General features: G+C 36.3%; 1 protein-coding gene across 18 annotated transcripts in view; it reads right to left on the bottom strand.

The window, feature by feature from the left end:
* FOXP2 (forkhead box P2) overlaps nucleotides 1-16,560 on the bottom strand; it is a 404,928-nt gene that overhangs the window by 106,015 nt on the left and 282,353 nt on the right. For 16 of the 18 annotated variants that reach the window (XM_072331323.1, XM_072331332.1, XM_072331313.1 and 13 more), the window contains one exon: nucleotides 14,617-14,706. The exons of the other annotated variants lie outside the window; for them this stretch is intronic. In XM_072331323.1, coding sequence (XP_072187424.1) covers nucleotides 14,617-14,706 — 90 coding nt within the window. Of the gene's footprint in view, nucleotides 1-14,616; nucleotides 14,707-16,560 lie in introns of those variants that run through there. 18 annotated transcript variants of the gene reach the window in all.

The following is a 16,560-nucleotide window of genomic DNA, read 5'->3' on the forward strand; positions in this document are numbered from 1 at the left end:
AATGCTAACCTGAGATCATACTGGAAATCAACTCCTTTAATGCACATGTATGTCACTTCCTAGCAGGTGACTTAGCAAGAATCTGGACTAGGAAATCCCTTCCTATTTCTCCCTGCAACTGAATATTTAGCCTTTTAAGGTGAAAAAAAAATCCAATATTTTGATAGAATTTTATAGGTCATTCTTCAAGTTGTTCCAGATGACTCTCCTTCCTTTTGTGCACTCCTATCTGACCAGATAAACATTTCAACAACAATTGTGTTTTTATACCACGTAACACAATCAAATATATACTTACAAAATAAAAAATACGAAAAAAGTAAAACTGATGATTAAATTCAGGTTTGAACATCCTTAATGTATCATCCTTGATGATACCATCAGAAACACACATGCTTTCAGAAAAAAAACCTAATATTATATATGAATAGTAACCAAAATGCTGCTACAGAACAATTAGAAAAAAGAGGGAGAAAGAAAGAGACAAAAATCTCATTAAGCACATTTAAAAGTAACACGCAGAAACTTGATAATATACCCACAATACTGAGAAATCTTTTAACACTACAGTAAAAAATGATGATACATCAAATGACACAAAAAAACACATCAATTTGTTCAGCCCTCCTTCTTCCAAACACAAAGCTGCATTTTCATTTTAAAGTTCAGTCCATTCTTGAAAGCACATTCGTCAGACTGGTGAGAGGGTTCAACCTCTACTGCCAACGTTCACCTCTGACGTTGTGGGCTTACATAAAAAACAGGAGGCATTACTTTTGGAGGAGCCTTTGTCCATAAACAGGGAAAAAGTGAATCACAGTTCTATTACATGCAAATTCATAAGCCTGTCAGTGTTCAAGAGGCATTTGGATAATGTCTCTGATTTCCACTTTAACTTTTGATTAGCCCCTAAGACAGCTGGACTGGAAAACTCTCTTCCAATTCAACAGCTCCATTCCATCCCATCCCGTCTTTTCAGACTGTTAATTTTTACCTTGTTATAAGAAAGTTTTAATAAGTTTGCTACACTTCTACATGTCTATTATATGGCTTCTTCTATGGCTACTCACCTTCAGATCTAGACATACTGAGTAACTGATTGATGCTATGGTGTTAGCAAGTGGCTATGTAGCTTGAAATCACCTGAGGATCAAATTTAAGCTTAATCAGATTAATACAATCTCACCACCACAATGCGGAGTAATTATGGCTAGCAAAACAAAGGTGATAAAGGGCCTTGAGCATCTCTCTTACAAGGGAGGCTGATCAACCCGGGTCTGTTCAGCCTTGAGAAAAAAGGCTGAGAGGTGATCTTAATAACCTTTATGAATATCTTAAGTGTGGGAGTCAAAGGGACATGGCCAACCATTTTTCAGGAGTCTGTGAGGACAGGACAAGGGGAAACAGACATAAACTGGAGCACTGGAAGTTCCACATGGTAAGGGGTGGAGGAGCACTGGAACAGGATGTCCAGGAAGGTTGTGGATTCTCCACCTCCAGAGATATTCAAGACCCACCTGGATGCCTACCTGTGCAGCCTGCTGTAGGGAGGCTGCTTCGCAGGGATTTGGACTCAATGATCTCTGTGAAAACACACCTGTGTCATTTTTATGTCCTTGTTGTGTAACAAAGAGAAGTATTCCTTAAGAGACTGAACTGGAAAAGCTTAAATACTCACAGAGGTTTTCTTCTTCAAAGCATCATTAAAAACAGTTGTGGTAGGTCCAATGAACAGTGATTTGTAAATCTGTAAGTTTACAAATATTTACAAATACTGATATACAAATACTGGTAGAATAAGCCTTAGAGGAAAGTCAAGTTTACTTGGATGCCAAAAATGAATATTCAAAAGGAAAACATGCTGGTTTCTAGACACTGGTTGAAAACACAGAAGAACATCATACTAAATTACACCAAATGAACATTTGGCCTACTGGGCTGCCTCTGGGAGTCACCAATACTGCCCCAGAGAGCCAATGGAAGAGTGAAAGAACACAGTGATATACTGATTTAGTGGAACTTTTGCAGTCAATGCCCACATGTCAGTGTTTTGAGGTTGCAAGTCTATTCAAGTAAGGAATTCACATTTTGTATTTAGCAGTATTTAAATGATTTTTTTCTTCCATTAATCTTTACTTGTATTTTGAGTCAGTGTACAGCTATATGTTGTTACATCATCCTTCTAGCTTTAGTTCATGTCTTTTACTCTTTGAACTTCAAGGGTACAATCATGTCCTACGAACAATCAGCACTTGTAGCTATAGCTAGAAGTCAACTCTGCAATGACAAAACATGAAAGATGGATTAGAAAAACTGGAGGAATGACAAAAGAGTACAGATAACTTGGGATCTGTACGGATCGTATCTTCTTCCCCTTTACCAAGTATTATTCAAAGCATGAGCCATTGCATTTTGGTATTCTCCAAAAAGTGTAAATAATCCACACCTATATCTTGTGCTTGCAGAGTTGGGCATGAAATAAACTCAAAGATGTATGAGTATAAACTTGCTGCCTGCTGTTCAGTCCCACTTCAATGTGTCTGCCAATGATGCATATCTCCATATGGTTCTGCTGTTCTTTTTCCTTTCTTGTATTCTGTTACTATTGTCAGAATACACTGTACAACCTCTGGAGATGTGAGTCATATCAAAATTGTGTACAGTTATTAATACAGTCAGATCCAAATGCTCAGCACAAAGCATCACTAAAATAGTAAAAAAAAAAAAAAAAAAAAAAAAAAAAAAAAAAAAAAAAAAGACAAAACAAACAAAAACCCCTCCAAAAACATAGAAAAATCATGAAGTATTAAAGGAATGAAGAACAAAAGTTTCATACTAACAATGACATCAGTACTAAGGATGATATTCAGATAATCTGATGCACTTTAAGTTTAAAAATAGAGGTTGTTTAGCTGTGGACTGCTAGTCAAGCCTACTGTCTAGACCAGTATTTGTCAAAACTGACAGTTCCTCATTTTCTTTTTTTCTCTAGGACAGAAAGCACACTATTCATGATTCTACATAGGATACATTTTTATGGAATTTAAATTTCAACAAATAATCAGTAGTAAGACTGACTCGATACGTAATGAAATGAAAATCACAACTCCCATAAATAAAATGGAAAGATCTACTTGCTGCACTGCTGTAGCAGAAGCATTCTTAAGGCTCAAAGTTAATCATGTTTACAAATAAGGAAAAAAGAAAACCAGGAAAACAGGAAACATTTGTCAGGTAAAGCAAACTTCTTCAAAATCTTTTTAGAAATCTTGTCGACAATTTCACTGGGAAAGAAAGTGTTTTGAAAAGCAAGGATTCTTCTGTGAAATAGGATTCTGAGCAAACTAGAAGCAATTTCTGTGTAAATTATATGCATCAATTTTCCTGATACGTCAGATCTTAACTCACCAATGCAGACAGCACTAAAATCATTTATAGTGCCTGAGATCTGTGTCAGGTTTTGCACCCTCCAGTGTGAGAGATATTTGGATATACTAGAGAGAAAGTCCAACAGAGAATCACCAAAATGATGAATGGACAGGTGCACCTTTCCTTTGAGAAGTGGCTAAGGAAGCCGAGACTGTTCAGTCTCAAGAAGAGGAAGGTCAGGGGGATCCTATCAATGTGTACAAATATCTCAATGAGGAGTGCAAAGAGGAATGAGATAGATAGGTTCAGGTCAATAGTGCCCAGTGGCAGGCCAGAAAGCAAAAGGCACGGACTAGAATGCAGAAGGTTTCCTCTGAATATCAGAAGCACTCCTGTGCTGTGCAGGCCATGGAGCACTGGCATAGACTGCCCAGAGTTTGAGGAGTCTCCTCCTTGGAGACCTTCAAAAGCTGTTTGGATGTGGGCCTTGGTGCCCTGCTCTGGGTGTCCCTGCAGGAGCAGGGGTTGGGTCAGATGGACCCATGTGCCCCTGCCAACCTCAGCCACTCTGTGGTTCTGAGTTTTCATGTAAGAGCTAATTAATTCCACATGTAATAAAAGTATAATCTCTTTCTGTGGGTTTTTGTTACACTGAAATTTATTTTATCAATAACGCCATTACTCCACGATAATTTCAGAACTACTACCAGTAATTTCCCTCTTACTACATGTATAGTAAACAAAAAATACATTAGATGCACAGGATAACAAAATCTGCTAAATACTGTAGTATTGATAATCCAGACATTAAAAACAATGGCACGTTTTGCCATTTAACTTATCATGAACTATGTTACTGAAATCTAATTTATATATATATATATATGAATTTATACATATAGGAATATTAGTCTTAACAACTATTGACATGATGTTATCTCTGCATGCATTTAAGGGTATTATTTATTATAAGAATTAAGTCTTAATTAATATCTCTGATGTTCAGTAAATAAAAATATTCTAAATAATTACACATGAAATCATAATTATTTGTTTCTGAAAGTATGTCTGGAGTACTACAATACAAGCTATAGCAACCCAGTCTAATTACAGTGATTAAATAATCACTCAGACAACTCTATAAAAGTATTTCCCACCCAAAACAAACATTTTCCTAGACTAAACCACTTTGCAAGATGCTAAATTAGTGTGACTTTCCCAACATGGAAAAGAGACCCCTCTCTTAATCTTGGCTCTGGGGCTTGTTGGGTCATGTTATATGCCAGGCCCTAAAATGGTTGCAATAATAATGATCTCATCAGCGGGCTGTTTGACTAATCCACCGCATTTTCAAGTACCGTGAGACAATCACCTCAGCATTATAAATACTCTAAAACATTACAAAAGTGGGTATTTGGGGAAGAAAATATAATATTTTTAATTGTGTCTCTTTCATCAGCATATTTATTGCAGAGAAAAGAAAATTAATGGTACAACAGATGTCTTCTAATAAAAACCGTCCATACTTAGTAATTTGAAGGTATTTCTTCTGTGTTTCACCAATAATTATGATGAAGTCAATAATTCTTTGCTCCTCAAGCTTCACCTATTCTAACAGAGCAATGTCCCAAAACTATTTTCTCTGAACAACAAAAAACTTTCTTTGTCACAGCTTATTTATGCTTAGTTTAGCTATTTGTTCTCACATATAAAACTCTACTTAAGTATAAAAAATGCTTCTTCCTTCCCAAAGTTTTCTTCTTGGCCCAAATGGCATGGAGAAATCACAACCTTCCAGCCTATGCATGCAGTCTAAATAATGCCTTTCTGGGTTTAAATGCCATAAACATTTACATGGAATTTGTGGATTAACTGGAGAGATAGAATAAGTGTGCTACACTAGCTGTCATATTCAAAATGAGAGACCGTTACTTCATGGGAATGCAGAGCATCAGTATGCGAACTTTGAATCTTTCAACAGACCCCATATGGACAGTATTTCTAAATTAAGAACCGGAAATTTAGTGGCTTGATTATTTTCATAGAATCATTAAGTCTGGAAAAGAACGCTAAGATCACCTAGTCCATCACCACCACGCCCACTGAAACATGTCCCAATATTTTCCACTATTTCAGATGAGGTCTCACAGATATCGCTCTCAAACAGCCTTAAAACTTTCCTGTTTTGATTGGGAACACCTTTTAAAATTCCTTTATGATTGTGCATTCTCATCTACATCATATCACTGGTAGTTCACAATTACATAGAAACTAATAAACTTTTAGAAAGACTTTGTCTTTCTTTTACATTTTAAAGGATGAGCACGATTTTAAAGCAGAAATCTGTCCTAGGTCCTAAACATATGTTCTTGTACTTTGCTGTATTTTCTAAAATTTATTAGAATTACTTTTTAAATTCTGTTTGTGATTCAATACTTAGTTTGTATTGTACAAAGCCAAGCAACTCTTGTGATCTATCCCTTCCTATCTTCATTTCTGTGGTTCCAACTGCTATAGAAGACTTGTAGTTAGGCTATTCTTTTCTCACCCAGAATATTACTTCAACTCTTTCTAATTAAGACTTTTAAATAGGTAGGCTGCTCTGAAATTAATGCCTCCTATTTATTTCCTTAAATACTACAATCGATACAAAGTTCACAATAGCATCCACCATCTCACGGTGCTCTCACATCCACTGACTGGCCACCAGAAACATTCATCAAGCACTGATGAATGTCAACGGGTGACATTTTCCACTTGGAGGAATTCAATGACACACCTTTATTTCATATGCTTTTCTATGTCAGATGCCATTTTGTCACACTGCCCCTCTGCTGCCATCTGTCCTACTGAAACAAAATGTAATGGAATACTAGTGGAAAGGTTCAACCTCTACTGCCATACCACCAACATCCACCTCTGAAGTCATGGGCCATTGTTATAAATTAGCAGGCATTAGTTTCAGAGCAGCCCTCTGATCTGAGCCTTTGGAGCAGCCTATATATATTTATATCCATATATATGTAGACACAAACAAGAATCGATCACCATTCACATCTGAATTTGCTATATTACTTCCATTTCACAGGCATGTCTTCAAACAGGTTTGCAATGGGATCTTGAACAGGTTTTGAAGTAGAAAAGCACACTGTTATGTGTGAGTTCGTACCATATCATATATTGGGAAATATTTCTCTTTAAGGAGGTAATGCTATTAGTTTTAAGCATCAAACCTATAGACCAAATCTGCATGCTAAATTACAGCTGCCTCAATTTGGGAATGACTTTTTTTTACAAGCACAGAGCTCATTTTGATATTTTTTTCTGGCATGTTGTGTTACTCTATTGGTTTTCCTCAACATTATAAGGCTGCTTTTTCTGTCATACTGAAGGCATTATTTCCTGAACAAATGGATTTATTGTGAACACTTACGGGAAAAATCTCATGCTTTATTTCCACTTTTGGTTAGTAGTAAAATCCTTGAAGTACACTGATACTCTTGGCACAACATACGGTTTCCTTTGTACATATTATCATCGTACAATTGCATTTCAAAGCTTCACATAATCAAGTAGCAAAACACTGAAGTAGTCTTTAGTAAATTTTTCACCATTAATTCTATTTCATAACACCCTCATCTCTCTGTCTCAAGAAAATTATATTAGAAGCATAAGGAGGCATAAAAAGTCTAGAACATCAAAGAGGCAATTGTTGGTCAACCCCCTTTCCCAGCAGTTTCTACAAGACAGGCTGATGTGCTTTTCCAATCCACTATATCACTGTTGCTTCAGCTTTACTCACACACTCTTCCTGTATATTACAGTATAATGTTTATGCATGTTCATTCAGATGATTATAATTTAATTCTATTCAAAATGAAAATAAACCAAAATCAACACCTGCACTGATCTTGGCTTACATTTAGATTCCTCATTAGCCAGCTCCCCACATCTCCAGTAAAGTTCCTTTGAACACACAAACTAAAATCCTTCTAAATATTGTCTAATTACTTGAAAATGTCATCTAGATTTCTAAAAAATTTCAAGATAACAATTTATAAAGTAAAAGTTATTTGTACATTGGAGGTTTGGGATGGCTACACAAGGGAGACTGGTTGTTCACATATGTGGAAAGGTGCATTTGCTGTTATTCTTCACTATTTAGTCACAGAATTTTCAGCTTTTTAGAATTTATTTATTTATTTATTTTTACTTTTCTAATTGCCAGCTGAAATGTAAATGAAAAACCCTCCTTTGAAAAAAATAAAGGCTTAACAGTAAACTACCTTGAGAGTTTCAAAACATCTACACGTTGCCAGAGCATTCATAAAATATTTTGTTCAGTTCTCTTTCCTGCATTGGGACAGTAGTGCACTTTTTTCTTAACCTCAAGAGTATCAAGAGCATCTTGCTGGAGTGGTGTGATTCTAAAGTGGCATAATTAGGGACCTGCCTGGGAGCAGGCCTTTTAACAGAGCCACTCACTATGAGGGTAGCATTCATGCACCCCCCCCGGAGCTCTCCACCAGCTGGTCTGGGCAATGAGCCAGCTGGTAAGAATCAGGCCGATCAGGTACACTGCATGAGCTAGGAGAACTACCTCAGAGTCCTCCACCGCCCAACACCACAGAGGAATGATGCATATCATTCAGCATAGCGAGAAGCAATAGTGCAGTCACCTGACTGGCAGGGGACAGGGCTCCCCTGATGCTCCTGCAAGTAAAGGCACCTCTCCGTAGGCCATGGCCTGCCCATATTCAGCGTATAAAAACTAGCCCATCCATCCAGTACATAGTAATATTAACTGATAAGAGACTAGATATTGCAATCCTAAAGAATGAGGAAAAGATGAGTCTGCTGGTCCACTACATAAAAGCTGAAGCAAAAAGACCTCCCCAAAATTTTGCCTTTCTGAATAACTGGAGTATGTGCATTTGGACTTCATTTCCCCTCTCCTCCCAGCCCCTCAGAAATTCCTACAGAACCAGAATCAGCACAAGATGAAGGTGGAAGGGTACGACCATGATGGAGGTGACATCAGAATGCTGCACAGACATAAGTTTAATATTAACATGCCTCCACCGAATCCTGTGATTCTGTGAAATGCCTGTATTGAAATCCTAATTAGTATTCTGCATATTCAGTAAACACAACTAGCGTAATGCTTCCTTCCTCTGTCTCCCCAAATTTTTATATTGCAACAGTTTGTTCATGATGAAGAGCTGATCCCTGCACTACAAAGGTTTCGTAGAGTGGATTTGTATCTATACAAATTTGGACTTTCCAACAAATGCATTATCGCAGTCAATTCCATTATAAACCAGTGAGTTTTGTCCTACTTTTTTTTTTTTTTTTTTTTTTTTTTTTTTTTTTTACTACTTTCTTCATCCCTCTACCTTAAATGGACCTCTTGTCTCCTACACCACCAGGAGTTTGAACACAGCTATTTCACTCTCCCTAAGCCTCACCTCACCTAAAAATAACTTCTTGCCTTCCCTCTCCATCTCTTGGGGTTATCCTTGTCTTTTGAGTAGGTATCACTGATGCAAATTTCTGCACCTTAGAGGATAACTGTGTATTCCTCCTAACAGACTTACAAGGGAAAATTGGACTTATGCCTTTCTAACAGCTATCCTCCAAATTTAATTTACCCCAAGCCTCAATGTTTGCTTATATGTAGGCCACACATTTCCTCCAGAATTATACTCAAGAGGGAAAAAGACTGTTTATCACTGCTCTCCTCTTACACTATATATTAGGCATTTGCATTTTTCTAAATCAGTGCTTTCTAGCATGTAGAAAATCCTCCTACTTCCTATGCTTAGTAGCAAGCATTAGATAAATAGCAATATGTAGCATACAGTTTTTGGAAAGACAGTTTGAGACCAGCTGGATTTGTTTCTATTTGTGTTGAACATAATAAAAAGAAAACTCAATCTAAGTTAAATCTGTAACTGTTTTTGCTCTTTTTAAACTGATAATTTTTTTACCGACATTCTACTTGCACTGTTCAGTTGCAGTCGATGCATGCTAAATCAGAGGACAACACTTAAAACACAGTGTTTTTTGCTTATTTTCCCTCACATTCCCCATTTCTTATCTCTCAACAGCTCCTTATATATGTTTTAAAAAAGTAACTAAAAGTTACAATATTAATGATATGTTTGATAATTTATTATGTGCAATGAATTTTAAATTCATTCAGACTCAACTACAGATCCAAAGGGAGATGACCAAACTAAGAGAGTAGCACAGAAACAAGGAAATTAGGCAGATACGTTCTCTGAAACAGACTATGAATATCTTCATGCTACATTTTCCAAGTGCAGAAGTGTGCCCACAATACCTGATCCACTCCTTCGTCTTTTGGTCTCCATAGTCTCCACATAAATACACTCTGTGTTCACCATTAGTATCTTGTCTTCCCCATGGCTACCTAAAATCTATTCAAATCTCAGACAACATATAATATTCTACATATTAAGGTTTTTTCAATGTAATTATTTTCCTTTTTTTTTTTTTTTTAAATCCATAACATTATTTTCTACGACCAATGGACTCTGTCAAATCATAGCACAAGATCATTTAAAATCCACGCTTTCACATTTTACCTATGTATTTTATTTTATTTTTTTAAGTGCTTCTTCAGATAGCTAAATGCAAAAAAAAGGATCAGGTAATTAAACTGAAATGTATACTTACTTGCCCAAATTTTATCAAATGATTACACTTCAGTGAAGTGTTCATGCTAAATAAACAAAGCTTACCTTAACAACTCAACATGCCATACAGCATGATATTTATACAACAGGCTTGGTACACACTGAGCTTAACCATTTGATTCCAGGAGTCATGATTTCCTGACATGCCATCCTAATACAGAATGCATTAGTACTAATGTTGAAACAACAGATCTCCTAACATGGAGGAAAAAATAACTAGCTAGTTCATTGTACATACATGAACTTATGGGTTTGGAGATAATTATCTATTTATTCTAATCAAGATAAAGTTCAAATTCTGACTTTATGAAAATAAACTACTTCGTTAGAGGAAGTGTAGGGAATAGAAATAGCTAAGTTTTTCATAGCTCTTTGACAAAAGCAAATAAAATTACAACTAGCTGTCCAAATCACTATGTTGTGTAACCTACAACAGTATCTGTATTGTGAGTAGATAAGTCTTAACACAAGGATTTGCCTACCTGGAAGGGAAATTCTGTTGTTGAACATGAACACCCACCTGTGGTAACAAACTCCTAGCATTTACCTTTAAATTACGCTTGTGCTTTGCTCAAGTCTTTCTGATGACTGTCAGTGTAAAGAGAACAACAAAGCTGTCAGAGACACAGTCCTGGCTAGATGACATGAGATTATTCAGTAGCCATAAGGACAGTTATTTCCTGCCACAGGAGAACGATCTACAGGTTATAAGAGTCCAAGTGACATTTTCCCTCTATTACCTACTGCAGAAATGCAGTAATATGAATTGAAATCCATGAAAACCATCAGCTCTCTTCACCACACCTCAATCACATCTTGTCCAGAAAATACTGTAAAACAAAAAATCTGTACTAAGGAAATCTTAACCTTCCTAGGGCAGTATGTTTTCTAAGTAAATGCTATTATCTTATCATACTCAGGTTAACATTATCTTTGACTCCCATCCCAAACCTGCCTTAGCTATTCTGAAATATGTCATCAACCAACGTATGTACTGACTGGAGCCATTTCATGTATCAGTGTCATGAATGGCATATATAAACATCCTTCAAACACACATAATTTGGGTATCTATACATGAAAGTAAAATTGCTACTACAATTGGTACTCGAGCTTGTCAGATGGGATATTTTTCTCCTCTGTTTTGCTTAAGAAATGCTAATGATTATGCCATCTGCAGTCTGAAACCCAGAAAAATGTAAATCAGAAAGTAACAGTAGATCAAGATAAACGTCTGGGCAAAATGATAATCTTTGCCTGTATACTGTTAACTCTCTACATATACATATATGTATAACTATCTAAACGTAAACCACTACCCCTTGGAAAAACATAGGAAAACTACCAGATAATGAAAACTTTTGCGTTAAAAACTAATACAAAAGGATTTGCTAAAGAGAGCATTTCTCTTTTATAATCAATCATATGGCAAGGAGTCAGTCTACAAAGATTTTTCATGAGAAGCAGTTAAAAAACATTCACATCGTTGAAGGAAAATCCCAGAGGTTCTCTACAATCATCCCCTTGGTAAAAAACAGTAGAACTTGGCCACTTACCGAACACCCTGATTTTGCAAAGTTGTGGACACAAATTTGAAGGTTTCTTCAATAAGTTTTCAACTTGCTGATTAGCTAGTTGCTGCTGTAGGTTGCTAAAATACTTGATGCATTACAGAATAATAGGGAGAACATGTATAAATACAGCATATGGTACTTTCCCCCATATGTCCTTCAGATACAAGATTGCTACTAAAATTAATACCATTTTCCCTTTTTGGCACGTGGAACAATAGCATAGTTTACATCAAAATATGGAGCACATGAGAGGTGCAGTGGCAAGGATTACCTAATACCCACATTTGCTTGCAGATGTATGAGCCAATTTTAAAAGTTTTATAAGGTTTTTAATAGATTTACAATACAGTTCTAGCATATCTCCAGTTGCTAGATAAGTAATATGGTCTGAAATTATTGGAAATTGGACACATGCTAATATTATTTTCAAATATTGAGAGAAGTCTGTTTCCTTAAGCACAAATACAAGCATGAGTATTTTTATCTCATAAACCCCAAACTGCTTACACATATTTTGCAATTCCTACTGCAAGGAGATTTTGGCCAAAGTTACCGTTAAATCTGGCATAATAAAATAATAGTAATGTACAAGTTTATGACCCATATTACAGTATTTGGTTAAACAGGCATCACAATGCTCAAAATGTGAATTTCCACTCTATAATGAACAATGAAAAGCTCTGTACTAACAGTAAAAGACAGAAATAGAAAAGCTCCAAGGACTCATTTTCAAAACCTTTATACATCCTTTCCACTAAAGAAGAAAATTAAAACAGAGTTTGTGCGCTCATACCTGAATTTACATGTTATTTGATACATAAACCTACATCTGGAAGCATATTCCATTTTCCTCTCATTTAAAAATGAACCAAATGAAGTGTCCAAGGCTAATGAGAGGCACTGAGCACATACATGATCATCAAAGGAAAAGTTGGAAAACGCAAGCAATAATCTTGGCTTTAGGGAGCATGTAACAATTCTGAAAAGAAAATTATTTGCTTTATTTGCTTCTGCCTGCCTTGTAAGTATGACTCATGAGGCACTGAACCTCCTTGGCAAAAACAAAATACAAGCCATCTCTACAACACACCAGCCCATGACATTTATGAGGTGTCAAGCTAAGGTTAGTCCTGTGGGAGTAGGAAAGCACAAGACTTCCTTTCCCCATCTCATCATCCCTCTTGGTTGACTGCGTGACTGTCTTTGTCTCCATAGATGGTCCTTTCATCAATGTCTACCACAAGTAGTGTACCCCCAAATCCCTTTAGACTTGAAAAGATTTACCAATGGGTGAAGAACATAAGCAGAGATGTTGAGCGCTATTGAACTGCTGCAGTTTACAAGTTGGAGAATTAGAGTAAGCGGAATCACTGAAAAAGATATACTGGAAAAACTGATGTTTTTTCTTGTTTCATGTAATTCTCTTATCATTTGGTGTAGGCCTATTTAGATACCTCACAGTAGAAGAACCTTGCACATTCCCAGTACAGACCTCACCTTTCAGGATAAAGAGCTGGGAGAAAGAACTACTTTCACCATATTCATTACGTCAGTTATCTTTACGATTTGACCTTTCAAGGTCACCAATTTCCCTTCTGAAAATATAAAAAAAATACACAGTTCATAAGCTGCTGAATTTATGACTATTTTTCTTGTGTGCCTGCAGCCCAGAAGAGATTAGCAAAGTGAAGTCAAAACTGAGGAGAGGGAAGCTGAGATGGTCCCAGGACTCTACACCTCCAGACTGGACTACAAGTATAGCACAGTAGAACGCCAACTTGACATGTTTTGGTTTTGATGTTTTTTTGGTTGTTGGTTATTTGTGTTTTTTCCATTGTCTTTATTCACTTTCTGTCGCTTTCTTTTTCTTCTGAGCTTTAAAAGTAAATTTGAAGAGAGAGGATATAAAATGCAAAATCGTGTGCCGTGCCTAACATTCCTTCATGAAATTTCACCAAGAAGACTGTGTACACAAAACTGTACACAAAAATCACACATGCAAACAAATTTTCCAATGTTCCACTGGTGCAGGATTAGACAAACTGTAATGTCCAGAGCTCTCCCTGCATTATGCTCCATTACAACTAAAAATGAGATTAAAAAAATGTTATTCTGTCAAAAAAGAGGGATTCCCAGGGGTAGGTGTTATTTGCTGAACAAAATAAAAGTATCACTTATGCTCACTCTTTGTCTGCAACAAACTGCTGTTCAGCAATTAAAGCCTGCTAAACACGGTCTGTACGCCATGAGAGAAGCAATTTCAGACATAACTCAGAATTAGTAACAAATGACTTATAACTTTGAAAAAAAAAAAATAAATCAAAAATAAAATGCTTCCCATCTACGATCAGTACAGGATTTTTATCAATAATGCATGTAAAATAATTATGCAGTGCTTATCCTCCCCAAAACTTTCTGAAGCCCAGCAGCATCCAAGTGCAAAAACCTATGCCATGTATTTCCAAAAACACAGACGCAACTTCTCTTTAATTTCAAGCTGTTGCATTGCTACTTCCTGAACAATTCCCTATTCATCACTTGCATGTAGTATTGATAGACTGTGTCACTATTTCTTCCTCGATACCGTTTCACTCCTCATCTTAACACGGACACTTTTACAATTTAATCTATGTATATATATAAACATATCGTGCCAATCCTGCAACATACCTATAAATAATTCATTAAAGCCATAGCTATTGAAGTCTATCTGCATAGACGTTTTTGTAACAGACCTTTCAAGTATCTATAATCACAAAATGCCTTTCTAACTTCTGGTAAATTCTGCCTGTGAATTAGAAGTCACCAGCATGAAGGGCTACCTCCTCCTTTATGTGAATACACAGCACTCGGCATCAGAGCACAGGCAACGACACGCACACCACACGTGTGAGCAAGCACAGCACTCTTCCTTCCAAGTGAGGCCCCAGAGGCAATGATCCTTTACTAACCTGCAGTGGTCTCTGTTTATCAGTGCCTTTAGGAGACTTCAGTCCACTTGTCTGTTGCTGTAAAAGCAGCTGTCTTGCTGCCTGGAGTGCCTAAAAGTTCATATTAAAAAAAAAAAAAAAAAAAAAAAAATGTAAATAAGTTCCACCATTTCCTAGAAAGAGATGAGTTAATCATTGTTAATGTTAGGTAAAAGTCCAACCAAACAAATGCAATCTTTGATTTGTATTTGCTAGACTTCAGGAGTCGGTTTGCATTTGTTTTACTTGAAGCATAAAAAAGGTCCTCTGGAAGTACGCGTATAGGACTTCACTAGAATTTATGGATTTATGGATGTACATGAAATCCTGCAGGAAATAAAGTTAATTTGTTTAAAGTGCTTGAAGAGGAAAAATCATAAACTGCATCAATAGCCTCATTTCCACAAGGAACTTGTCTTTGAGTGTTCAACTAAAATGCCCACTCCCTTGTAAATTATCATTCAATTTGCATTTTCATATTACAATTTTGAAGCAAAAGCAAGTAGACTTCAAGTGTTACCGGAAGCTGTAATTAAATTTGACAAATCAACATCAGATTATCTTGAAAGTGAATTAATAAGGATATTCATTGAAGATTAAAAACACTTTTTGTACTTGCAATTCAAGGAGAAACCTCTCCTTTGACAAAATAAAGTGCAGTTTTAATGCCAAATAAAAATGAGTGGTTTTCATTTGCATTTTTAGGGAAATCTGAGAACAAAGAAATTATTCCCCAGCCAATCAGAGCAGGCTCTGGGATGACAGCATCCCAATCAAAATAGAAAATGTTTTCATTTATTTTGTGTTTTCATTCCAGCTCAGTAAAATACAGTTAAACATATGAAATGTAAACAAACACTCAATTTAGCCAAGGAAGGCTAAACGTTATTTTTTCCTACAAAATTATTTTTATATGCCAAGTATTATAGAATGATATTTATTAAGAAATGAAAAATAAAGAGACATTCACAGTGGAACTACCTACTCTTTTTATTTTCCGTTAAAAATCAGTCCAGTAAATAGAACCTGCAGTTTTACAATGCATCACCCTATTCTCTATGATATTCAAAACGCACAGTACATAGAAAACACTGCAATAAAGGGGATTTGATCAACATTCCCTAAAATAATAAAGATTCCCAACTGATAAAGAAAGGTACAATTTTGATTAGACTCAAATGAGCTGGTTTTTAAGATAGTTTCTAGTATCCATGACAACAGTTGCTTTGACAAGATGTGCATATGGCATTACACTGCCAGCTGGTGTGAACAATGTTTGAACTACTGCATTGAGATGCTGAGCAAACAGAAAAAGTTGCCACGTCTTAACCCTCAGGGAAGGCAGTCATCCCCTGATCAATTATGAAAAGACAGAGAGAGGGCTGCTACAGTCTGGCTCCAAGCAAGTTTTCTGAGGAGGAAGGCAGACACAGAAAACCAAAGTAAACAAACTGAATGCACTAGCACCATCTCCTAACAACATTGATTCGTCTCCCTGTAGAAGGCTCTGGTACAAAGTTTGCAGAGCATACTTTTAACATTTGGAGACATTCTCACAACAATCCCCTTATTGTTTCATCAAATTCTCAAGTAATTACAGGTCAGCTTTACAAAGACTATACATTCCTCCGAACCTAAGCAACCAGACACACGTAACTAGCTTTTCCCCTCCAAAAATAAATAAAAGTTAACATATTTCAAAGTGCACTTGAAATATTTTGTTACCAAGGAATCACTAGATGCCTGGTTTCCTGTGTGAACAGCACGATCTTTTCTACACTCACAGCTCTTGAGCAGACCCTAAAGGAGAGCCCTGCTCTGTCTGAGACCGGAGAAAATAACTGTTGATTTCAGGGGCACCAGGAACTGGTCACAACATCTTGCAGTGGTTTAAACAAAAAACATGGACTAAATTCATAAACAGAA

The sequence above is a fragment of the Excalfactoria chinensis genome, chromosome 1, assembly GCF_039878825.1.
Source record: "Excalfactoria chinensis isolate bCotChi1 chromosome 1, bCotChi1.hap2, whole genome shotgun sequence".
NCBI classification, from domain to species: Eukaryota; Metazoa; Chordata; class Aves; order Galliformes; family Phasianidae; genus Excalfactoria; species Excalfactoria chinensis.